We start from the raw sequence: 26,385 nt of genomic DNA, 5'->3' as shown, positions 1-26,385 counted from the left end.
CACTGTGAGCTGTAAGGTCTTATATAGACAGGTGTGTGGCTTTCCTAATCAAGTCCAATCAGTATAATCAAACACAGCTGGACTCAAATGAAGGTGTAGAACCATCTCAAGGATGATCAGAAGAAATAGACAGCACCTGAGTTAAATATGAGTGTCACGGCAAAGGGTCTGAATACTTATGACCATGTGATATTTCAGTTTTTCTTTTTTAATAAATTTGCAAAAATTTCTACATTTCTGTTTTTTTCTGTCAAGATGGGGTGCTGAGTGTACATTACTGAGAAATAAAATGAACTTTTTTGATTTTTGGAAAATGGCTGCAATGAAACAAAGAGTGAAAAATTTAAAGGGGTCTGAATACTTTCTGTACCCACTGTAGATTATAGAAGCATCATAGAAGAAGAAGAAGATTCCACATCATAAACTTAAGTAAAAGTATCAATACATGAACCTAATAATACTCCATTTACTAGTCCTGCATTTAAAATTTACTTTTGTAAAAGTACACAAGTATTATCAGCAAAATGTTTGAAGTACTTGTTATGCTGAAAAATTGCCTGACATATTATATTATAAGCTATTATATCATTTGATTGTCAATACTGATGCATCCATACTGAAGGATTTTACTGTTTTAGCTCATTGAGCTACATTATATACAGATAGGTACGTTAATCCAATGGTTCCAAGATAAATCTGTGGGGGCCAGACATGATTAATGGGGCTGAGTTCTGCTGCACAATTGTGTATTCATCTTTCAAACTTTTCTTTCATCTTTGCTTTTTGTGAAATGGTCTCAAACTGTTATTTAAATGACACCATCTCAGATGTTTAGACTTCTGAAATGTGACAAAGGCCCTTTTCTATTGCAAGTATACACTATATTATTAAAATAGGCTTTCCTTTCACAATTAAGTATTAGGTATGAAATAGTTTAATTAAGTATTTTGTATGCACAAAAGGAAACATATTCTAAGTACAAGTGATTTATAGGGTCTTGCAAACACTCAGTAACAAACAGTAAGAACATTTATAGCTTTGCACAACCCATCCTTCTAACATGAAAGCAGGGGGAAGGAAGGAAGCTATCAGGGAGTTCAAAGTTTCTACTGAGGGTTTCTTTCCCTCAGTTGTCATAATAGGTCACATCACAAGGCAAAGATAACCAACAAGGGAGAGAGGGCAACTGTCCTGGGGCCATGCACCCTCAGGGGGCAACAAAAGATTCATTGCTTGTCAATTATTTTTTTGGTAGATTAATTAATTGCAAACAAGCTACATAACCCAGGTATTCTGCAACATCTTTTGCATCATTTTTCAATTCCTGTTCTGTGTCCAGCCTACGATAACTGACAGACAGACACGTAGATATAACTTATATTACTCACATTACATTAACAATACAAACGTCCAAGGACAACAAGCAAGGCTAACAGCAATAAGCAATGTAACTATATAAATAATAAGCTTACATCCAAGGGGTTAACAAACCTGTTTTCACTGAAAACTAAAGATAGAATTAATCATTGTACAATGAATGGTTTACATAGTAAGATTGCAATAAATAAACCAATAAATCTTTATTAAAAGATCTAAGTAAAGACATATAGCCAACTGTTTACTCCACTTTACGGACACCTGTCCTGTCCAGTGAGAACCACATATCTCAAAATTTTCTATAGTAATAAAGAGTGGCAGCTTCTCGTCACATGATGTCACTGTTGGACTGTTTGGAGATGGTCTAGCTTCAAACCAGGCATATTATATTACCACTGTAGGCTGCAACAAGACGATATGGATCTGGGTATCTCTGGATAATCGTAGTACTTGGAATAATAGCCTACTACTTACAGCAAAGTATGTTACATACCTTGCTCGTATTCGTCTGCCATCGTGACAGACAAAGAAGGGACTTTCCGCGGTAAAACGAATATAAATAGTTACTTTCGGTTTCAGTTTGACAGTCGAACCACGGTCGACGTTTTGTAGGCTACAGGCAGCCGGTTGGAAATAGTCAAATTGCCAATTCTAGTCTGTTAAGGGAAATATCGGTCTCGTTTTACGTTCTCAGGCGAATATTAAACATCTGCCACATCGAAGTTGGCACATCAAAGGTAAATGTAAGTTGGATTTTGTAAGGCTAATGATAATAAGTTAGCTAACGTTAAACTGTGCTGGCATAACGTTACATTACTGAGTGATACTGTAGTAATAACTATTGCATTTTTGAGTGTTTTGCAAAATCGTTTCGTGTTTATGTCGGTTTGTAACTGTCAAACTGTTTCAAAGAAATCAGCAGTGTAGATGGAAATGAAAGTAATGCAGAAGACCTGCAGCAAAGTGAAAGTAAATTATTATCAACGAAGGGCATATTGTTGGCCTAGTTTAGATACTAACAAATTGATAAGCAGGCTAAAACTTTAGGTTTGTGTTCTACGTGTTCCTCTTTATAAGTAATGTGCCTCATTCCTGTTTTGGAGGCGTCTGTTAGCCCCACACGTGAAACATGACTGTGTGTGTGACTGACCCTCTCTTGTCGCTGTATTTACAGAGTCTAAACATTATGCAGAAAATGAGCTACTTCTTCCCTCTGCTGTTCGTGTGCCTGGATGTGTGTGTGGTGCACGCCATCCGCTTGGCCCAGCTCTCACCTCTGCTCCTCTCCCATCCGTTCATCACCCTGTGGGGAGGAGGGTTGACCAGGGCTGGCCTCCTCACCCTCCTCACCCTCACCTACCCTGGAAGCATGCCCTGGATGAGGAGCTTCAAGGGTCTACAGAGCTTAGGGGTCCTTTGCTTCCACTTCCCAGTGTACACCACTCTTCTCTGTGCGCTTGGACAGTCCACCATGGAGGAACTGTGGGGGTGGCACTCCTGGCAAAGGGTGGGTGGCTGTGTTTCCTGGTTGTAATACTGGTGTGTTTGAATCCACGGTTGGATGCAGGTTGGCTTACATAGATACAGTAGCAGACGCCTTTAGGTGTATGTTGTAAGGGTGACAGAGCTGGGCCCATGATGCATTGTGGTTCCCTGACCATAGTGTGTTTGCGTGCTGGTGGAAATAATTGCTAGATTTTAATTTCAGACGCTGGGAAGTTCTATAGCCAAAATGTGTTTTTGTCTAAACCTGGAAAAGAAATGATAAATAACCATGGATGCCTTAAAAATGATGGTGTGGAAGTGGCTAAAGTTCCTTGCTCAAGGGAACTTACAAGAGATGATGTGTGTAGATGCCAGTGGTGGAATGTAACTAACTAGCTTACTGAAGTTTACTCAAGTACTGTACCTAAAACAATTTGGAGGCGCTTATACTCTACCTGAGTATCTCCATTTTAATGTTAAAGCATACTTTTACTCTACCACCTTTCGGAGGGAAATATTAAACTTTTTACTACACAACATTGTTTGTCTATGTGTGGCCCTGCGATGGATTGGCGACCTGTCCAGGGTGTACCCCGCCTTTCGCCCGGTGTCAGCTGGGATTGCCTCCAGCCCCCCGCGACCCTGTATGCAGGATAAGCAGTTGACGATGGATGGATGGATATGCTGTACTCTACTATGCACTTGCAGATTAACGTTTTATATACAAAATATCTGATAAGCAATAATAGCCCTGTATACTGTATACAAATACTCAGAAATGTAATGTAAAAATTAGCTCCACATCCACCAGCTACAACATTAAAATGAATAATAATAATAATAATCAAATACCAACATGGGTATTCTACTGAATTAAAAGTACATTTACTTTTACTTTTACAGCAAAGTTTACTTTAAATTTTGCTGTAAATACGTATGTACTTTTAACTTAATAGAGACATTTTACTTATAATGAAGTAGCCTATTTATACATTGTTTACAACCGTTAGATTACTGGTTGACCACCTTTACCTTTAGGCCTAAAATAAAGCCAGATGCCCATAAAGTGTTTAAAAATGTCCTACTCTGGCTTTTTCAGCAAACAAAAAACAAAGTATTCATTTAGTAGTGGCATGAAATAAAGTATCCAGTCTTTGCATTTAAAAACATATACATTTATTTAGTACATAGTTAATCTGCTAGCTGGATATGTTTTTTAATATTTTTACAGTATAGCTTCCCCTATTTAGTGTTCTTGAGGACAACATTGTGAAACTATCTTCATTGAAAGCAATATTTAAACAAACATTTGAGCAAACATTTAATTTGTTTTAGAAAGAAGTAGAATGGACTCACTTCAGTGAAACATATATTGCATTTGCTGTAAATAAATATCTTATAACCTCTCACAGCAAGAATCAAAATTCTTGGTATGGTTATTATTTTTTGGAATGACGCTGTTGAGCCTGGAACAGGAATGAGACTGAAACCAAAACCAAACCAGTCTGAGGAGAGCAAGAAATCCACCATTTCAGAAACGTTTTTGCTTTTGCTTTTAACATTTTTCAGAATCACCTGAAGCATTTAATGATTTATTTCATTTAATAATTTTGTTTTAAATTTGTTTTGCAGGTGTTACAGGGTTATGTGGTGACAGTAGTGGCATGGCTCTACTGGAGTAGATATGTGTCATCTCTTTTGCTCACTTGTGGTCGATACATCTCATCTCTGTTCACGAGGGTGCCCTCTGACAAGCCCAGAGAGGACACCAGTACCTCTCTGAAGAGACTGATGGGTTACATGCAGCCGTATCTTGGGCGCTTTGTTGCTGTTCTGTTTCTCGTGGTCCTCTCTTCTTATGGTAAGCAAGAGAAACTACAAAGATTTAGAGTTATTTCCAGCAGTTCTTGATCTGTTGTTTGCACCCTCACTCACAAAGTACGTTGTGTTAATTAAATGGAATTATTCTAGTAGAGCTTATTCAAAGCTTACTGTTTGCCTCAACTGTGGAATGAGCTATTTTTCAAGCAGAGCTGAAAATTGTCCCATAGAGAGAAAAAATACACATAATGATGTCACATTTAACTACATCTATGACTGTGCTATGCTATTGCATGCACACGAGATACAATTAGTTCCCATGTTTTGGTTAATTTGTTTGCACAAATTAAATACTTAGTTTTGGCAGTTTCATTCCAGCTGCCACCTCAAAATATATATGATTTTTTTATGGCTACTCTGTAGGTAACCTAATTCAGTATATTAAATCACACTAGTAGGCAAATAAGGATAGTTATGTATAAATGGTAGCTTCAGTAGGCCATAGGCCATCAACAGTTCACCACTCCACTGACTCTGATGACTGTTTATGTTGATCTAAGAGCAGTTAACTTGACACCTTTGCCCCCCAAAGATCAATATTGTGATAATGTGAACTTCTCAGGTGAGATGGCTATTCCTCAGTACACTGGTCGTGTGGCTGACTGGATCATAAATGAAGAGGCACCTGATGCATTCACAGAGGCTATCACAATCATGACGCTAATGACTATTGCCAGGTAATGTAACCTTTTTAATGAAGTAGTTAAAGTAACACTTGAATTTGTTAAGCTCAGAGTCTTCTATCTCACAAACCATCAATTTTGTAGTTTTGATGCTGGAGTCATATTTAATCCAGCTTCAATAAATGTTATCAAACCCCAACTCTAGTGGTACCGTTTGATTTAATGTGCTTTATTTTATATTATTTTAAATGACAATTTATGCAGATAATAACACCGAACTCTGGGTTTAGAGAAGGAATTTAGGTGATGATTTGTTTTGAATATTTGTACACGCATTTAACTATTCAATTGAATACAAAAAAATACATTTAATAATTTAAAGTAGATGTGGTAGTGTAATAAAATCCTTGTAGTGTAATTTTGGGTACTTTACACTGTAATGCGGCCTCTGTTGTATGTTTCAGTGCTGTGCTTGAATTTATATGTGACCTCACGTACAACGTCACCATGAGCCACATACACACCTCAGTGCAGGGATCCGTCTTCGAGGCTGTGCTGAAACAGGAGATAGCTTTCTTTGAGGCCACTAAGACAGGTAAATCGTTTGTATATTTTACATACAACTGACGGAGCACAAAGTCTTTTTTAAAGGAAAGAGTACCATATACAGTAGGTCCTAAACCTTTTTTTTTTTTTTTTGCACTTCTGGTACACGGTTTACATTTATATCAAGGCCAAGCTCAGTTTTCTTATTGTTCTGAACTTCCTAAAAGATAAACTTGACATTAATTGTGTGGGCTGATGGAGATCCAGAATATACAACATTTTAACAACATATTCATTACATACACATGCATGTAATTTCTTCGGCAAGGCTGATTCACAACTCTTTTTTCAGGTGAACTGGTGTCCCGCATTACCACGGATACCAACGATATGAGCGAGGCACTGAGTGAGAAACTAAGTCTTGCGATGTGGTACACAGCACGTTTTGGCTTCCTCTTATTCTTCATGGTGAGCCAGTCATGGAAAATGTCTCTGCTGACTTGCATGGGACTGCCCATCATCTGGGTCATACCCGAGCTCACGGGACACTTCCACCAGGTAAAGCGGGGTTCCCTAAATGTCCCACATTCTTTAGTTTATAATCAGTATTTTATATTAACAGTAGATGAAAACACTGTGTGCAAATTGAAAAGGGTTGCTGGAAGTGATGAACCTGCAGAGAATTCCCTTCAGCGCTAAGTAACATTTTAGCATCTTTAAGCTAATTGCTGTGGTTTAACTGTGGGCTGCTTTATAAGATGGTAAATGTCAGCATTGTGCTAAAGGCATTTTTTTTGCTGACCAAAAAAAAGATTTCAGGTTAAATAACCCCAGGCATTGGATGCTGATAGACTAAATAGCTGTTGTACGTTGTAGACAATGTGACATCATGTTTGTCACAATATTTCCATGATCGTGTTCATCAGTCACGTTTGTAAAATATCAAATTGTCAAAAATTCAAATTCAGTAATTATTTTTATTTTATCCATGTTTTAGACAATTGCTGCAAAGGTCCAGGAGTCACTGGCTAAGGCCAACCAGGTGGCCACAGAGACCTTCTCCTGCATGAAGACAGTGAGGAGTTTTGCCAACGAGGATGGTGAGACAGAGAGGTACAGACTGCGGCTGGAGGATACATATGCCCTTAATAAAAAGGAAGCAGCAGCCTATGCAGCCTCTACCTGGGCTAACAGTGTAAGTTGAATACCGAACTGGGTTATAAAGTGTGCATTGATTTCTTATCATATGTTTGTGAGTATGAGACAGTGGGGGATAACGTAGAGAACATAGCAAATCTGCATGTAGTGTCTGCAAGTTCACCTAGACGTTGCTGACAGGATATTTTAAAGCCTGAAGATGTGTGTATCACTCTAGCATTTCGGTTATAACAACTTGCTGCTGCCTATCTTGGCCAGGACGCTCTTGGAAAGGAGATTTTTAATCAATGAGCCTCTCTTGGTTATATCAAGGTTAAAAAATGTGTGTGCCAGAAGTGTACAGCCAGAAACTGTAATAAAATACATGCACAATTGAATATCATTTAACACAGTTTCTTTAATGTGTGAACCATTGTTTTGTTCTAGATGACTACTTTGGCCCTGAAGGTGTGTATTCTTTACTATGGAGGGACTCTCGTGACTAGGGGGACTGTTAGCAGTGGAGACCTGGTTTCATTCGTCCTCTATGAACTACAGTTTGCCTCTGCTGTTGAGGTGAGCCACAAGCCAAGATAAAGGGAATAAGCTTGAATGTATATATATATATATATACACACACACACACATATAAACTCTGCAAAAAAGAAAGATCCTCTCACTTTCAATAGCTTTTATTTTTAGCAAACTCAACATGTGTAAATATTTGTGTGAGCATAAAAAGAAAAAAGGGATGTTTCTTTTTTTGCTGAGTTCATATTGCACTTGTTTCCCCTACTGCAGAGTTACAGTTGGCAGATTCTTTTGTTTAAAAGAACACGTAATTTAGTTTGTATTTAAAAGGTTCCTCATTTTACCACCTCTTTTCCAGGCTGTCATGCGTTATTACCCAGAGGTGAAGAAGGCAGTTGGTGCCTCTGAGAAGATCTTTGAATATTTGGATCGCAAACCTGAAGTACCCCCAGAGGGCACATTGGAACCCGAAAATCTTGAGGGAAACATTCAATTCAAAAATGTTAAATTTTCTTATTCTGGCAGGACAGACGAGAATAATCTTGTACTCAAGGTATGTATGTATGTTTACCTCCAGTGCTTTTATTAGATTTACAATTTAACTAATTTTATAATAATTATATATTAATTTTATGGCACACAACTCTTGACCAATTCACCTTATTCCTCTCTCTTGTACCAGGACGTGTCTCTGCAGCTAAAGGCAGGCCAAATCACCGCCCTTGTGGGGCTTAACAGATCAGGGAAGTCCACCTGTGTCAAGCTGCTGGAGAGATTTTACCAGCCCCAAGCAGGGGAGATCCTACTGGATGGGAAACCACTGCAAAGCTACAAAGACAAGTATTTACATGACAAGGTGGGTTGTCACAAGACATTTTTTCCATTTTTTATATGAATCTTTGAAGCATTTAGCTGACATCTTCATCTAATTTCACAAGCACTGATTGCAATAATAACATGCATGCAATGCTGAATGTAAACATAACTTATTTGTTTATAGGAAAAGTCCACAGGGCACATTTAAAGCTAAATTAAGGGATTTGTGGCCACTAGGGGTCAGAATGGCTACAAAGTCACAGAAATGGTCCACAGAAGCTGTTAATCTGTTGTCTTAAAGCAATGAAGTGTAATGCTAACTCTGACCTCTGTTGACATCCTCTATCCAGCCCATTTTTTTAAAACTGTACGGTACTCTTTTTTTGAACAACCTGTGTGGGGGCAGTACTGACACCTTAGGGGTTTATCAAGTCATTGTACCACAAAAATTGACTAAAATTCAAGATGACAAATACATACGTGAATTCTGCAGCTAAGACCATAAAACGGAAATGAAATTTGCCCCAAGTGGCACAACGATAATGATAGAAGAAAGGTGAACCACCGTTCATTGAAAGTTTCTACTCTGAATGTCTCTTTAATTTCCCTCCTTTGCTCCTGTTTTATCTTTCACCTAACACATCTTTTGTGTTATCACACACTGGTCATTGGTCACAGGACTATTGCAAAGGCACTTAACTAAAACTATTTTTATTCTGCTGTTGCCCTCATTGTAAACAATTCTCACAGTTAACAGTTACAGTTACAGTCACTGGTGTTTCCTCTTAATCCTGTTTCTTAATAGATTGCTGTGGTGAGCCAAGATTGTAGGCTGTTTGCTCGCTCTGTGCGGGAGAACATCAAGTATGGCTACGAGGATGCCTCTGATGAAGACATGCACAGGGCTGCCCAGCTGGCTAGGGCCAACGATTTCATCAGGGATCTGTCAAATGGATACGACACAGGTTCGACCCACAAACCCAGCATATGGTGGAGCGAATCTGCGGTTCTTCACAGGGGGTTTTGTTATTCCCTAGGAAAAATGTTGAATTACTTTTAGTACAATGATGGAATGAATGCCAGCTATGGTACATTTCTCAGCAGTGGGAAAACTTATTTCTTCAGGCTGTCTGGGTACCGGGGCATCAGTGGGTCTTGAAACTATAGAATCTAGATTCCTCAAAAAAAGTATTACTGGTAACTACAGTAGCTTGTCAATAGGTAATGTATCCAGTTACCCAGGACGCTTTAATTTTATTGTTTACATCAAGAGGAATTAGTATTGCAGTATTGAAATGTAAATATATAATATATATTTATAATATTTTCCTTCATCCTTTGTCTGGTATGACTATGAATCAGGCAATAAATTGCATTTTATTAAAAAGGTTGTATTAAAAAGGTCTTAAACATTCTTAAATATAACAGAAACCCTGCTGACAGTAGTGAAAGGACAGATGAATTTAATTAAGCACGCTTGTAAGCAACAGCACTTTGGCCATGTGGTTTTACCTAATGCAAAAGATACTTAGTATTTTCCAAAGCTGTACATAAGCACAATAACAACATTTCCTTCTGTGGGACAGATGCTGGGGAGAAGGGAGGCCAGGTGTCTGGAGGCCAGAAGCAGCGCATTGCCATTGCCAGAGCTTTAATCAGACGTCCTAAAATCTTGATACTGGACAATGCCACCAGTGATTTGGACCCAGAGAATGAATACCAGGTAGGAAACTCTTGAATTTCTCAAAATGTGCTCATTTTTTACTATTGTTTTCTACATGTAACACCAAGTCATGATTGTACTCAACAGGTTCACCAAGCTTTGTTAAACCAAATCAACAAATGGACCGTGCTACTGATATCGAACAAGATGAGTGTTGTAGAGAAGGCCAATCATATAATTGTCCTCAACGACGGGATGGTAAAGGAGGAGGGCTGTCACGATGAGCTGCTGAAGAAAGGTGGCCTTTATGCTGACCTGGTGAGAAAGCAGAATATGGGCTTTCACCGCCAAGAGGAGAAGAAGAATGATACACACTGATATGTGTGGCTGTTGTTACCGGAAGGTTGTTGGTTACATTTCTGGACTTGAAGGGTCAAAACTCCATCAGTACTTGTACTAGGGGTGGTCGATATGGCAAAAATATCACCACGATTTATTTCAGCCAGGATCACGATTCACAATCTTATCACAATTCATTTTCATGTTGGTTTTTAAGACCAACGTTCATTTAAAAAAAAAATTGATAGATTCTGTTCTTATAACATTTTAAAGATTTTAATATAAACATTTTTGATTTGATTTTGCCTTTAATGTGATATTTGCTTCTGCATAAAAACACAAAGCTAGGGAGGGACTAGTTTCAAATATTGATTGGTTTTTAGCAAAAAGTAAATGTATCTGTTCATCAAGAAACTCTGTAAATCACCTCAGTACTATATTCCTTGTTGGTCTCTGGGTTCGGTCCCGTTCATGCCGTGTTTACCGGGAGGCTGCTGAGTTTCGTTGCCTTGTTCGCTCGGCTTGTTCTGGTGCCCCATGCGGCGCCAGTCAGCTGTGACCACTAGGCTAACTGAGCTAATTGGATAACAGCAACTAGTTAACTTTGGCAAAAAGTAACACTTTCTGTTTATCAGCAAACTCCGTAACTCACAGAGAGTTGAGGCAAAGCAGCTGGGGATACGGGGAACTTAATGTTAATTTTATAATGGCCAACAGTTACAGTGTTGCCTTTGTAGACAGCGAAGGGCGCAGGCAGCGAGGCAGCTGACATGCGATGTTGACAGAGCAGCTGTCAACTGCGTGTGTAGCCACAGAAGAAACTGATAGATTGTGTATTGTAGCACGATACTAACGATCTCTTTGAAAAGGCAGATCGTGGAGACATTTTAATCATTCACGATCTAATATTGTAATATCGCCCACACCTAACTTGTACTGTAAATACATTCTTGTGAGACCACACCTCATTCTACAAGTGTTTGAGTTTTTGTGAAGTAGTCATGTTATAAACTTGACATGACAGGACAGAGGAAACTCTCCAGAGGAAACAGAATTCAACTTTTAGCTTCTCAAATAAGTTAGATGCTCTGATTTAGCTTAGGATTGATGACACCTGCGGCTTTACTCCAAACAAGGTTAACTATATAAACCGGGACTGTGTTGAGACCTTTTGGAGATATCAATAAAATACTGCATCGTGGTACATTTAAATTTATATTGCAATATTGATGTATATAATATATTTTGGAAATATATATTACATATATAGGTATTTCTGCACTTACATGGAAATATTAATCCCTGTGGATTCATTTGCAACATTGGCCACAATGGTCTCTTCTAATTATTATTACTCTTATATAAATTTGAATCGTCCCTTGGCAACCCTCTGTGATCCAACTGTAAGTCCTACTGAGCAGCTCCCATATGTCAATTGGTGTGAGTTCATGATGTAGAAACCATCTTTCAGCTAAATTTCAGGTATTCCACATTGTAATGTATTAGATTGAGTGGTTCTAAACATTGTGGTTGTAAATATTTTTCACATTTCTCTTTGTTTTATTTTTCCCTGTATTGCTGAGTCTGTTTGTACTCCGTTTCCCTCCCCAGAGTTATGACAATAAATCTTTTGAATTCATCCTTTCTTGTCTGCCATTTATGCTTGATTTTGCTTGACTTAAAGGTGCCTGGGCTTGATGCTTCTAACAGTTATAGAAGTAGGCATTTACCTGAAGGCAGGTATTTTTAAAGATGCTATTGCGTTGCATTACTTTATGGGAATTGTAGGCTCCAACGTTTTTGAAGCTTGACCCATAGGGATTCAAACACAGGATCTCGTACTTTTTTGATTATTCTTTTTAAAAACTGAACGTTACTTGGCAGAAATAAATATCACCCCTTTAAACATTGTGTCTAATAACTGGGTGTGACTGCAGTTAGTTAATTAGTTATACTTTGTCAAAAAGTCATTCTTGATTGTCAATCACAGAATTAACCACTGACTTTCCTAAATGAATGATTCTCAATGCTTTCTGGGTAGAAAACCCTTGTGTGTATCAGGCTCTTTAGTATCAGCATATTGCATGAAAAGCATGTTCAGCCCACTCACTGCTCACACATACTCCTGGCTAGAATCATTGCCAGTAATCCAAATGCCCATATAAATACTAACATTTACCACCTAGGTAGGCTAATAACTGGGTTTCATAAGGCAGAGAAGACCAGAATCAACTAGGCTACCCATACTGCAGAGAAACACGTCATATCATCATGCCCTGCAGACAGAGGGACATTCGTCTGTAAAGTCGTAATTGTGAAAACTTTAAAGCGAAAATCTAAAAACTGAAGCTAAATCCAGCACAGTGCTACTATTGCGTTCAAGTTTAAAACATGACAGAACATGATGTACCGACTATTAAGTGTATACAAAAACACCGACCTGGAAGTGTGGGCGTGTGTGTTTTGTTTTACAGACGTCTGGTGATAGCCAATAAGAGCGCAGAATCACAACCCACGTGACAGGAAATACGCGGTACTGCCACGTGGTAGGTTTATATAGGGTCAAGCGGAAGCGAGTAGGCGCCATTTCATTGCGGAGTTGCTCAGTGGTCTTCCAGCGCAAGTGCAGCGTGAACAGTGGTGGAAAAATTGGATTGTAATAACACTCCGCCTTCAGCCCGATGGAAGCGGCCGTCAACCTGCCTCACGACAGGTAAAGTCCATAGGGATGCTTATCGTTACCTACTTGCACTGAGTAAATTTGATCGGCCTTGTTGTGTCAACAAAGGTGGACTAACGTTAAATGTCATCATATATCGTTAGCTACGTTACTGTGACCGTTAGCCTCCCAATAATACACTAACGTTAACGTCAGCGAACGGTTGCCTTGGCTTGAGACACGGATTTAGCTAGTTTTTACATCAGATAATGTCATCGTGACTTGCATAACTTCTAGTATATTGCAACTACATGTATAAGTTAGGCTCGCCTTTCCTTTTATATAATTTCTTAGCTTTATAGCATCAGTTTTGAGCTGGCACAAAGAAGGCAGATGACAGCTGCAGCCCCACCGTCTGCTCCCCGCCGGCTTTCTGTCAGTCGGGTCATTCATCGCTCTCAGACACTCTGCTAACGCTAATCTCGCAGCCTAGGTGACAATCACAAAAGACAACATCAGGTAATAAAATATCCTGTTCAATGTGATCTTTACACGCAACATTTGCTAATCAAAAAGGTGTCATCCCTAAATGAACCGTTAGAGATGTCAGGTATTGTTGCAGTGCGGTGACGCTTAGCTAGCACTCTGTTAACTAACTTATAAACGTCTGTATGCTGTGGCAAAATAACTGGGATCGACTGACAGCTCAGTAGTTTTACCGTTCCTATAGCAGCACGGGTAGATAAAGAATTCGTGCTTTTGCTTTCTTTGACAGAAAACCGCTTTCTGTCTTTCGTTTTCTGTCATTGTGAGGTAGTGTTTACAAACAGTGAGGGCGGGGCGTCCAAACCACGCGATCACCAGCTGTTGGAATGAAAATCTAAAAGTCTGACTTTTCTTTTCATTGTTTTGAGTAAATGGTGAAGACAGTTTCTTGGTTCTGCTGTGCGTGTACTAACGCCTTTCAGTAGAAGCAGAATTAAATGCAGATTGAAGCAGCAAAGCCACAGCAAGCAGAATCAGAAACAGACTATAGTATGCAGAACACACCTTAAACAATGTATGTAACCAAAACAACAACATTGTAGACCACACAATAGTCAAATAGAGCTGTACTAGTGTTTACTAGTTAATAATAAAACAGTAGATCCTACAATGAAGACACAAGATTATTTTAGTATCACAGTTATGCTCATATGATGTGACTTAATAGATTGCATTTTAGTGTAAGTTTGTTAATGACTTTATATTAAATTAGACATAATGTAGATATTCATAATTCCATAGAGGACAGCAATCAAGCATTGTGTGTGTTTTTAACACTGTCAAATTTTTGCAAGAGCCTTTTTTAATCAGCATACAAATCTGTGCTTCAAAAGTTAAACAAAATCATGTTTTGGCAGATTTGCTGTAACACACTCATTCTGAACAGTAAGCAAACATTACCTTTCCTCTGCAAGGAGCTGAGATTTGTCCCTCCCTCATGATGGCTGTTTTGTGCTTCGGCTTTGGTGCATAACTGCAGTGATCAAGAGTTAGGTAAAAAAAATTTCAAGTCACTTGAACCTATTATTTCAGTTAATTCACAATTACATGACTTGATTAATACTGTATTCCAAAACGCTAAAACAAACGGTGCTCAGATATGTTTGATGGGAAGTTTATATTGTATTCAGGACACAGTGGCTGATGTTTTTCCTCAGTGCTAATGTGCTTCAGTTGTTGTTGTTGTTGTTGTTTGTGTTGCTGGGATTCTGACTGATGTAGAAAATAAGCTCACGGGATTTGCCAGAGTTTGTGTGTCAGTGGGGCAGGTGTGTGTCTTGAACCCTGGGGTAAGATTTAACTTCTTCTAAATCTGGTTCATGTGCTTTGCTTAGAGGGAAGTGAAAAAGGGATGATGGAGCTTGAAGTGCCATGATGTCTATATTTGAGTACATTGTCTGAGAGACTTCTCGGGTCTATATGCACACCACAATGCTTGTTCAATCATGTTTCAACTTAGAAATATAGCAAAAATTCGATCTATGTTAACTTTTAAGGACACCGAGACCATTTTACACGCCTTCATCTCATCACGCCTGAATTATTGCAACAGCCTTTTTCACTTGTTTAAACCAAAAATCTACTGATCGACTCCAGACTGTCCAGAACTCAGCTGCCAGGCTTTTAACCAGAACAAAGAAATATGCCCACATTACTCCTATTTTAGCTTCATTACACTGGCTCCCAGTATGTTTTAGAATTGACTTTAAAATTCTATTGATCACTTTTAAAGCTCTTCATGGCCTCTCGCCTTGTTATATTTCTGACCTTTTAGTCCCATACGCACCAACACGTACAGCACGTACCTTGAGGTCCTCGGGCAGAGGTCTGCTGTCTGTTCCAGAGTCTCGACTGAAAACTAAAGGGGACAGAGCGTTTGCTGTCAGGGCCCCGAGGCTCTGGAACAGCCTGCTCGAGGAAATCAGGTCGGCTGAGTCAGTGAACTCTTAAGTCCCTTCTTAAAACATACTTTTATAGGAGAGCCTTTCCCAATCTTATTTGACTTTATTTTATCCCTTTTATTTTATTCTATTTTACTTATTTTATATTTATTTTAAATGTGTATTTTAGTCTTTTCAATGTTTTCTTGCTTTTATCTTGTATTGTTTTGTTTTTTGGGGTATTATTGTCTTTACACTTGTTAAAGCACTTTGTAACTTGTTTTTGAAAAGTGCTCTACAAATAAAGATTATTATTATTATTATTATTATTATTATATAAGACATGGTCTGTGTAGTTTATTGAACCACAGCCAAGACTGAAGATGCCTGTAAATTGTAGAGCATTGTAAGATCTGCAACGTCTTTCAATGTTCTCTGCATTTAAACCAATTCTTAATAGTAACTGTAGGAGTAGTGGGCAGCTGTATTGCTCAGAATTTGGGACCACAGTCAAGGGCATTGGCATGAGTTTTCATGCCATTCATTCCCTTTGTAATAGGTGGAAACCAGAGCTCTGAGTTTTGGCCATTTGCTGTGTGCAAGGTTACTACTATTTTGTTTTGGTTGTGCATCCTTGCAATTTACAAAAATAAACAAAAGAAAAGTTGCTGTAATATTCAGTGTACAATAATAAAACTCATTCAGCATAGTGAGTGTGAGACATTCAATTGAACTTCCAATTTCAGGCTTGGAATTAGTGCTAAATCAGTACGAGTCGAAAGTTAGCACAAAAGCTGCTTCCTATATTTATGTGGAGTTAAATGTGATTTTAGGGCCTTACTGTAAGTGAATGTTTGCTTTTTTAGCTGGTGAGGATCCATGCGATGGTGGTTCCCATGACTTTGCTAAAAGTAGCAGCCTTTTGATAGAATCCTAGTTCCCTAGATGACCGTTGGCTGACCGAGAGGGCAGAGCCATAGTTTCACTGGTTGTGGGTGACGTGAATGAAGCGCGTATAGGCTGCACTTTTTGACATGAGCAGATTTCCCATGAGTGCATGCGTGCATTGTGGTGGGAAGCAAATCGATGAATTGATGGCTGCATCAATGGAGTTGCAAAGGTCATACAGCACAGTCAACTTAGAAGTGCCAGTTGCTTCACTAGTGAGCATCTCTCTTACTTTCTCTCCCAGTTCAGTTCAGTGTGCTTTATTGGCATAATTGTTTCATTTAAACAATTTGCAGCAAAAATCAAAAAGTTTACATTTTAATATGACAAGAATTAAAGCAATCAAGGCCATTCAATTTAGCAATTATGAACAAAAATAGCAAATACAGGTAGAACATAAGCTTCTGTCTTTCTCTCTCTGTGGACCTTGCTTGTCTTTCTATTCACACACAGAGTTTACTGGTCCCCTTTTTTAATAAATCTTTTATATAGTTTACAGAAGTGAGGGAAAAGGTAACATTTCTGGTCCTGCAATTATTCTTTATCATTCCATCAGACTCATACTGTCTCTTACTCTTCAGCTCTCTGGTCGGGTTGTCCAGTGGTGGGATGGATCAACACAGCAGTTCGGGCAAACGCATTCGCAAGCCCTCCTTGCTGTACGAGGACTTTGAGAGCCCATCTCTGCCGCACACGATGCCCCAGGGACCCCCTGTCCCACCGCAACCCCCAGTGAAGGATCCCAGCCGGCCAGGCCGCATGACCAACCAGCTGCAATTTCTCCAGAGGACCCTGATGAAGTCTCTATGGAGGCATCACTTTGCCTGGCCTTTCCATGAGCCTGTGGATGCCTACAGGCTTAACCTGCCAGTGAGTTCCACAAAGAGTCTTTCACTTTCTACTTTCACTTTAGTTTTGCTGAATTCTATTTATGTTTCTGTAAGTCATGGGGATGCCTAGGCTCAGATGGTAAAGTAAAACCCCCCAACTAGATTAAGACTAAGACTGAGACTAAGTTCTGTTATTTTGCAATGTTGAACTTGCTCCACAAGTTAAAAAACAAGTATATTTTTTTCATAAAATCTCCGTGTGTCTCATTCTTCTGTCACCCCTCTGTCTGTAACTCTGCCCATTTCAGGATTACCACAAAATTATCAAACAGCCCATGGACATGGGGACCATCAAAAAACGTCTGGAGAACAACTTCTACCGGAGTGCAAGTGAGTGCATACAGGACTTCAACACAATGTTCACCAACTGCTACATCTACAACAAGGTAGGTTAAAAGGTAAAAAACAGATCTTTATCCATTGTGTGTTTGTCCCTTTTCATTTATTTCTTACTCTTACCTTTATAAGATGACCCAACTCAACTGATTACATTTAATATGAAGTGGACCTTCCTCACAGTAGAGATAACACAGGGTTATATAATAAAGCTCTAGGCAGTTGGCTAGATGTCCAAATACCCAAACATACCCTAGTTTGTTTTTTTTTAAGTGACCTAACAAAACCATTATTTAATATTGAAGATTCAGGTGTAGGTCCAGGACTTTTCTTTTCATTTTAAACCTTTTCTGTTTCATGAGAAAAAAGGCCTATCTAACACTTTGCAAACAGAAACTTGTCTGGGATACTTCTTACACCTATCCAATGTACAGACATGTGCTGACCTGTATATATTTTCATGTGCTATAGCATAAAGTGAGGCAAGTTGGAAAATGAAAATGTCAAGTTGACATGAAAACAAACGACAAACGACTACGGCCTCAAGGAGGCCGTAGTCGTTTGTTGAGAAACATGGTGCTGCCTCTGGAAAATGCAGTGTAGCTCCTTTACGAAAGAATTTTTACAAATCAAAAAACTGCTCCAGAGATGTAAACATCACAACGTTGGTTGTACATCACATATGCTTACAATGACCATGCAACAGTGATTTTTATTATTATTTTTTTTTTAGAATACATGTCCCACTTAGCATTTGTGTGTATAAAATTAAGTGTCTTGGCCAAGGATGTCTTAAGTGGTAGTTGTAGAGGATCCCAAAAACATTGATTCTGTCTTAGAATCACCATCAGTTTCATCCATTTATTGCTATTTTCACTTTTGTTATTAATATAATTCATTTTTTTACCACCTGGCTTCTTTGTTGTTTGCTAATGTGTTTTTATAAATGGTTTTCTTGGCTAGCCGACTGACGACATTGTGCTGATGGCCCAGTCTGTAGAGAAGATCTTTCTCCAGAAGGTGGCCCAGATGCCCCAGGAGGAAATTGAGCTGCCTCCACCCGCTCCTAGAAGCAAGAACAGCAGGGGAAGAGGTCGCAAATCTGGTGACTTTGTGACAAAGTCTTGCAGAATTTTAATTAAGTTGTTTTATATAGTTGTTTTTGTTTATTTATAATGGAATCACTGGGAAGTTTTGTTATAAATACACAAATTGGACACGTCCAGTCTTGTAACTGCATCTGGCATTGACATTTTCTGTGGAAAATAATTACAGCTCAGCATTTATACAAAATGTCTTCCTGTTGCAGAAATGTATTATGTAAAAGTAGCATTCATGATGCTCGTAAAAAAGCCATGCATGTCTCCAGTGATCATAGAAACATTCAGACATAACTTTTAATTTAACAGTAGCTGAGTTCTATTCCTAAAGTTGAATATACTGTATCTCTCAGCATCGAGGGCTCAGCAGGTGCCAGCGGTGTCCCAGTCTGCCTACTCCCCTTCTTCCTCAGACACCGGCGAGTCCATGCTGGCCAACTCTCCGCAGACGGTGCTGACTAAAAGCCTGCCTCCGGCCAACATCATGGGCCTACCTCCTACACAGCCCACAACTAAGGTATGTACTTACTTTGAAGTGGCTCTACGCTAAAGTGGTTGTCTGTTACTGCACGAGCAAGACCAGTAAGTGAGGGTTTAGCTTACTCTACACATGTTCTACAAAAACATAAATGTCTGGGGTATGGTTGCTAATACATGTACGTATCTTAAAAGGCAAAAGTATTACACCAGTACTTTTTGTTGTAAGAAAACATGTGTTGAACCGTAAGCATTATAAGGATTGGAATAAATAAATAAATAAATATTGTTTTCATAGTGACTTCTAACCTTTTTATTTCTAGAAAAAAGGTGTCAAACGTAAGGCAGACACCACCACCCCCTCCACCATGGGCTTGACAGTGGGCATGTCAGGAGCAACACACATGGTAGGCTTAGGGAAAGGAGGCCACGGGGGACAAGTCCATGACACCTCCATGCACTCAATCTCATCCATGGGCGGTATGAGCTTGGAGACCCCACCTGGGATGGGCTTGGTCAGGAGCCCTGGAGGTCCCGTTCTGCTCCAGCCAATGATGGCAGGCACTGGACGCAGAGTGGGCAGCGGACGCCCCATTAAACCCCCCAAGAAGGACTTGCCTGATTCTGTCCAGTCTCAGCCCTCGAGGAAGGGCAAACTAAGCCCTCAGCTGAGGTACTGCAGTGGGCTGCTGAAGGACATGTTATCAAAGAAGCATGCTGCGTACGCCTGGCCTTTCTACACACCGGTGGATGCAGCAGCACTGGGACTTCATGACTATCACGATATCATTAAGTGTCCCATGGACCTCAGCACCATCAAGGTGACTTCTCATCTGCTTTTAACTCTGGGAAAGTGCAATAGACTATAAATATAGCTTCTGCTGCATTACTGATTAGATAGTAAAGTTATGTTGTTTCAGATCTCTTAATGTTAGAATGTCCCTTTTAAAATGTAACACACTGTGATGACGAACACAGAAGCAAGCAATGGGGCTGAAAATCTGTAAGAAATTGCAAACTGTCTATTATTAAGAAATATTTATAAAAAAAACCCTGATGCAGTTTGAGAAAACATTCTGTCTGGTTGAAGCACTAAAATTGTCCTTTCCTGATGTCTTCATCAGAGGAAGATGGACTGTCGTGAATACAGGGACGCTCAACAGTTTGCCAGCGATGTCAGACTCATGTTCTCCAACTGCTACAAGTACAATCCACCTGACCATGATGTTGTGGGCATGGCACGGAAGCTGCAGGTGAGCCTAGCTGTCTTGTTCTACTTTTCAAATAATCGGACTGAAATAAAAGTGCAGCAGACTGTGAGGTGACAGTTAATTGTTTGTTTTTTACTCCCTTCTCCCTTTCTTACTCTTTTGATTTGTTTGTTTGTTTTTTTTTTTGTGCCCCAGGATGTGTTTGAGTTCCGTTTTGCCAAGATGCCAGATGAACCACATATGGATCACACAGCCATGTCAATCAGTGGCCATCCAACATCCTCGTCCTCCTCTTCTTCCTCCTCCTCGTCCTCATCTTCCTCCACCTCCGAGAGCGAGCCGAGCAGTGAGAGTGAAGAGAGTGAGAGCAGCCCCAACTCGGACAGCGAGGAAGAGCGAGCACATCGCTTGGCCGAGTTACAGGACCAGGTGTGCACACAAGTAAGTTAACAGTTCATTTCTCTTTTTTTACGACAGATTTCATGTGAAAACGATTTTTATAACTGTAATTTCTAACAGCTCAGAGCCATGCACGAGCAACTAGCTGCCCTCTCCCAAGGCCCCATCATCAAGCCCAAGAAGAAGAAGGAGAAGAAGGACAAAAAGGAGAAGAAGAAAAAGAAGAAGCTGGAGAAACGAAGTCGAGGTGGCAGAAGCAGAGCTGGCTCTGAGGAATGGAAAATGCCTGGCAAGATACTGAAAAGCAAGTCTGCTAGAGCTGGTGGCTCACAGCCCAAGAAAGCCCAGGGGAAGAAGAGTAACAAGAACAGCAAGTTAGTAGTAATAATAATTACCAAATGATCTGATCTTCACATCAGTGTGGAGTTTTTAAACCTTTACAATATTACCTATTTAGAATATCAAGCAACTGATATTAATGAGCTTTTGTCCTGACTGTATCACTTCCTCTTGTTTCCGCAGGACCACAAAGAAGCCGTTCTACCCCCCAGTGGCCCCTACCATGCTGCCGCACTACGACTCAGAGGAAGAGGAGGAGATTGTGCCCATGTCATACGATGAGAAGCGTCAGTTGAGCCTCGACATCAACAAGCTGCCGGGGGAGAAGCTGGGTCGCGTGGTCCACATCATTCAGTCCAGGGAGCCTTCACTGAGGGACACCAACCCCGAGGAGATTGAGATTGACTTTGAAACACTAAAGCCATCGACACTGAAAGAGCTGGAGCGCTACGTCATGACCTGTCTGAGGAAGAAGCCCCGTAAGCCCTACGCTGAGCAAGGTAAATTAAACCAGCATGTTTTGGTGTAATATTGCCTCTCTCTTCTCAGCTTTGCACTTGTTGAAAAGTTAATACCATTAACACTAAGTTAACAGCACAGTTAATCAATATCCAGCATGTGATGCAGCTGTGTCTTAGGCCAATTTTGGGACAAACAATGCAACTCAAAGCAGCTTTGTAAGGCACTGCAGTAAACCAGTTTGTACATTTCAAATGAGTCAATGATGATCGACACTTGATTTCTGTGGTGTATGTCAGCTACACGTTGGTAAACACAGAGCCCATACCTGTCGACCTTTAGCCAATATACTTAATATTTTGAAATATCAGAAGGACGAGGGGCACAATCTGACGCAAACAGACAGGAAGCCAAGAAAATGAGAACGACTGTGTATTAGAGCAGATCTGGTGGCTTTTTAACCAAGTCATATGCAAAGGATCAGATCTATATTTTGATACCAAATTTAGATTTTCCCTTGACTGGATTTACTAAAGAAATAAAAACGTTACCATGCTATTGCACCAAATTGACAGGCATGTCATGTTGTGTTCTCAGCCAGTTAACGCACTTGACTTTGATACTGTACAGTCATGTTTTATTTATCTCTCACCCTCCGTGTGTCTCAATGACTGAAGGCCTAGTTTTCCTCCTGACTAAAAGCTGCTGGATCAGCTCCTTAAGGTCAATACAGTGATGTGGAAAGTTGATGATGAATTTGCTTTAATTAGTATGTACAGTAAGACAGACCTGACTCTTCCTATCTTGATGTTTGTTTCCAACATTAATGACAAATTCTCCAGTTAAATTTCAGAGTCTAGTCTGCTACTCAGGAAGCCAAGCTGCAGAATGAAGTAACAGCTCTTTTGCTCTGAGCTAAATAGAACTGAGGGTGAGCACAGTGGGTCAGTGGGGTATCACACAATTACATCCCATTACTTACATCTGATTGAATTTGGTCCACACCACCTCCACAATCCCCTAGGAAAAAGCCCTGATGTCCAAGACATAGGTCACTGCGTGACCATGTGGTACCCGGGTCGGTAACAAATTTGTCATCTTTTCATGTGCAGCAGCAAAGAAAGGCAGCGTTGGCAAGTCTAAAGAGGAGCTGACTCTGGAGAAGAGGAGGGAGCTGGAGAGGAGGCTGCAAGATGTCAGTGGGCAACTCAATTCTGTCAAGAAACCTGCTAAACCTAAAGGTGAGCTGACACATCCCCATTCACTATGTGCATGGTATCTCATGCACAACACATGCACCTCAGAATCGGGTTTGTTGTTGAAAATATGTTGACCAAGGAATGTGCACCGTATAATAGATATTTGCAATGTGCAGAGAAAGTCCCAAGAAATGTGCTTTAATGTAACTCACTAGGCACTTTCACACTGCCGTATTTTACCGGGATTGTTACGCTAATATGCTGGCTCGCTGCGCTGTATGACGATTTGATCCGCCTATGAGCCGGGAATGTTGTTTGTAACAGAGGCGAAGCGATGTCTGTGTGAAAAGCCAGAGCCGGCTGCACAACGGTTTTGTTTTGTCCTCAGCCTGGCGTCAACTTTCACTGCAAGTGTCTCAGGATTGACTTGTTATTTATTTAGCATTTTTGTGCTTCTACTACCTTCTTCACAGCTCTCTCTGACCCCGTTTCGTTCCGTCGTCTTCAGGCTGCATATCCCACAGTTAGCATCAGAGCGCTTTGCCTGCCTGATTTTGCTGACATGTTTAGATTTTGTTGATTTGGTAATCACTGCTTGCTTTTTGTGCTTCTACTATGATTAAGTAGGCTACGTAGTTAAATGGTTAAGTAGTCTAAATTTTCTGTCTGTTTTAACAGTGTTTATTTTTGTTTTACAATCTGGCGTCTGCACAGGGTATTTTATTTTGAAAATTGACCGGACTAGCTCCGGCAGATGCGTCGCAGGCGGACTCGATGCAGGTAACCCAGAAAGCCGGATCGCTATGTGAAAGCACACACAGTTGTGGGATTACGCCTCAATATTTAGTTCGATATAAATGAGCGAATGCGACATATTGGCGGACATTCTTTCTGCGTTTATTACGGGATCTCTTTGTGAAAGTGGCTACTGAGTCAGACCTTTGTTATTGCTATTTATATATAAACTATTTCTTCATTGTTGTTTGTCTTTCATAAAACATTCTCTTACTTTTTCATCTGTACCCGGTGTGTCCATAAAACTCTTCTCTCCTCAGTTGAGAAGCCCAGTGCTGTAGAGACTCACACCCAGCCCACACGCCTCAGTGGCAGCAGCTCCAGCTCCGATTCATCTTCCTCTTCCTCCTCCTCCTCGTCCTCAGACACCAGTGATTCAGACTCTGGTTGAGATCCTTAGCACTGGCTAAGAGAGAATACACGAGTAACTCAGGGACTTGGGCTGGCCCAGGACACAACACACCCTGAAACAGTAGTGGGCTGAGATATTGGATACCATGGTGAAAAACAGTCCAAGGGGACTTAAACGTTTTGAATGTGGGACTGTGGGATGTGAAATGACGTCTCTCTGGATAATCATAGAACCCAAACACTAAATGCCTTTGTTTCCCCTTCCTCCCCTTTGTAAATACTTGTACAAATTTATGTTTCTTTTATAAAGAAGAATTTTATGGTGATCCCCCAAAGAGGGAAGCGGAGTAATAAAGAAGGACGTGGAAAGACAGACCTAACTCCAGATCTGCTTTGGCTGGCCTTACGCTGTGTCGTCTGTGGTGAGGGAATGGAGGAGTGTTTATTTATTTGTTTTCTTCACCCACATTTCCTCAGATGGAAATACTGGAATTTGAACCAGCAACCTTTGGTTACAAGCCTTGCTTTTCTAACATCTGGCCTTCTACCACGCTTCATTTTAGATCAACCCCTAGACTCAGCCTTAATTATCTGGATTGTTAAGAGTTATATTATTTGGAAAAAATACAATATTGTTAAGGAGCTGCAAGATTATTTCTCATGTTCAGGTCTAAGAGCTGTTGAGCAGTAAATAAAAACAGTCATATCTGCCAATTCTGGTCACAATTTTCAGTTGGTTACAGCTCTAGTTCTGGATCATTTCTCTTTTATGTTTACACACATTGCAGTTAAATCTCAGTTTGACATTGAGCTTTATGCTGCAGTCTGTTTTACAGCCTGTACTAATTGTTTATTGATAACAAAGTGACTTCATGCAGTAGTACTGTATTGAAATGGCATAACATACTGTAATGACAAAGTTTGCAATTAACACTCATTCAGTTTGTATTGATTTTGATGGCTGCACTATTCTCCTATAAGCCCACCAGCCAATTTAAGACAGGCTACTCTTATAAATATGACACTAATTGAAGTACTGTCTTCAGTATTTTGAAATCCGTTCTTGCTGTTCAGCTTTGACGTTCTCAACATCATCAAATTGAACTGAAGTGTGCATCCATTTCTGAAGAGCTGAATGTTCTGACTATAGTGCAGGTTTCTAATTTCCACATTAATCTGAACATGTGAAGTATTGCATTACTTGTTTTTGAAGACATCTGTAGCACTTAAAAACAGTGAATGTTCCTTAAAGAAATCTTTTGGCTGCTCGGCACTTACTGGAACAAATTATGTTGACTGAAAAAACTGAATTTGAATAACACTACAAGTAAATAAAGACTAAAGATAATCTTAGACATAAAGAGACAAAGTCCTTATAGTCATGCATAGTTGAAGCTGTTGTTGAATGTTCAGTGAAAGAATATATTCTTGTATATACTTAAACTGTATTTGCTGTTGCACAAACTATTGTATTTCTGCTGTTCAGTCTGTTTTTTTTTTTTTCCGTTACCTTGTTTTTTTTTTTGTTTTTTTTACATGCTGTTATTTCTCATTCCAGTTAACTGTCTTTGTTGTTATCTGAAGAGCGTTCACATGAGCATTGCTGCCTCTGGTCAAGCAGGTTATTGCCTCTCAGAAGCATATCTTTCATTTGGCAAGTGTGTTTATTAAAGTATTCTCTTGTGTAGAAAGAGTTTTGTCTGTCTGTGGGAGTTTATTTTAATTTTTTTATTGATTAGCAATTAGACACAGTTTTTTGTGTTGTTTTAGGTCCTTTATCAGGCACAATGCCTAAAATTGTGTGGTTGTAGTTTCTAAAAGGTGAAGATTTGTTTACTTTTTACCTCTAATTTCAATACTTTATATTTTTTTCCACTGTTGGTAGGACAAAACAAGTAATGCTGGGAAATTGTGATGATTTTTCCACAGCTGTCTGTAATTGTATAGATTAACAGTTTATGAATTGGGAAAATTCATGGCCTTAAAGCTGACTGATCGTCAGTGGAAGTCAGTAGGAGCGCAGATTAACCTTTAGTTTTGTGATTGATTGTTATACAAATATATAACAACAAAAAAAAGCAGTATGATATGACTGTCTCCAGACAGGTGTGTATATATTGTGATTACAACTTTCCTCCACTAGGCGGCAGCAGTTACTCATGTTTTAAAACCTGACATCTCTCATTGTTTTGAAGGTGGAACCCTTGTTGTCCTAAGCACTGATTGTTTTGTGTTGGAAGGAAGTCAGATCACGGTATGAATCAAATAGTGTCAGTTTGATGTTCGTGAGGAACAAGCCAGTGACAGCCAGTGAAACCTGCTCAGTTTGGTGTTTGGAGGACCTGAAACGCAACATGGCGATGAATCTGTTCCTAGTGCTGCTCGTTATTTGTCTTCC

The 26,385-nt window shown here is 39.7% G+C and overlaps 2 protein-coding genes across 4 annotated transcripts; both read left to right on the top strand.

Moving 5' to 3' along the window:
• Positions 1-1,806: 1,806 nt before the first annotated feature.
• On the top strand, positions 1,807-12,037 carry tap1 (transporter 1, ATP-binding cassette, sub-family B (MDR/TAP)). Of its 2 annotated transcripts, none has more exons than XM_046044495.1 (13): positions 1,807-2,114; positions 2,552-2,884; positions 4,495-4,723; positions 5,306-5,420; positions 5,831-5,961; positions 6,265-6,470; positions 6,910-7,107; positions 7,497-7,625; positions 7,939-8,133; positions 8,263-8,436; positions 9,202-9,361; positions 9,983-10,119; positions 10,207-12,037. In XM_046044495.1, exons 2-13 carry the CDS (start codon positions 2,564-2,566, stop codon positions 10,435-10,437), a joined length of 2,226 nt encoding a protein of 741 aa, XP_045900451.1. In that variant the 5' UTR covers positions 1,807-2,114; positions 2,552-2,563; the 3' UTR covers positions 10,438-12,037. The 2 variants fall into 2 exon arrangements, with proteins under 2 accessions (XP_045900451.1, XP_045900452.1); XM_046044496.1 differs by having other exon boundaries at positions 1,807-2,120.
• Positions 12,038-12,971: 934 nt separating this feature from the next.
• Positions 12,972-25,680, top strand: brd2b (bromodomain containing 2b). 2 transcript variants are annotated; one of them, XM_046044494.1, is made up of 12 exons: positions 12,972-13,111; positions 17,013-17,301; positions 17,570-17,707; positions 18,621-18,762; positions 19,111-19,274; positions 19,558-20,055; positions 20,359-20,487; positions 20,641-20,886; positions 20,965-21,218; positions 21,367-21,683; positions 22,758-22,883; positions 23,897-25,680. In XM_046044494.1, exons 1-12 carry the CDS (start codon positions 13,080-13,082, stop codon positions 24,025-24,027), a joined length of 2,466 nt encoding a protein of 821 aa, XP_045900450.1. In that variant the 5' UTR covers positions 12,972-13,079; the 3' UTR covers positions 24,028-25,680. The 2 variants fall into 2 exon arrangements, with proteins under 2 accessions (XP_045900450.1, XP_045900449.1); XM_046044493.1 differs by having other exon boundaries at positions 22,755-22,883.
• Positions 25,681-26,385: the final 705 nt, after the last annotated feature.

This window comes from Micropterus dolomieu, linkage group LG03 (assembly GCF_021292245.1).
Source record: "Micropterus dolomieu isolate WLL.071019.BEF.003 ecotype Adirondacks linkage group LG03, ASM2129224v1, whole genome shotgun sequence".
NCBI classification, from domain to species: Eukaryota; Metazoa; Chordata; class Actinopteri; order Centrarchiformes; family Centrarchidae; genus Micropterus; species Micropterus dolomieu.
This window is presented reverse-complemented; position numbering and strand designations above follow the sequence as displayed.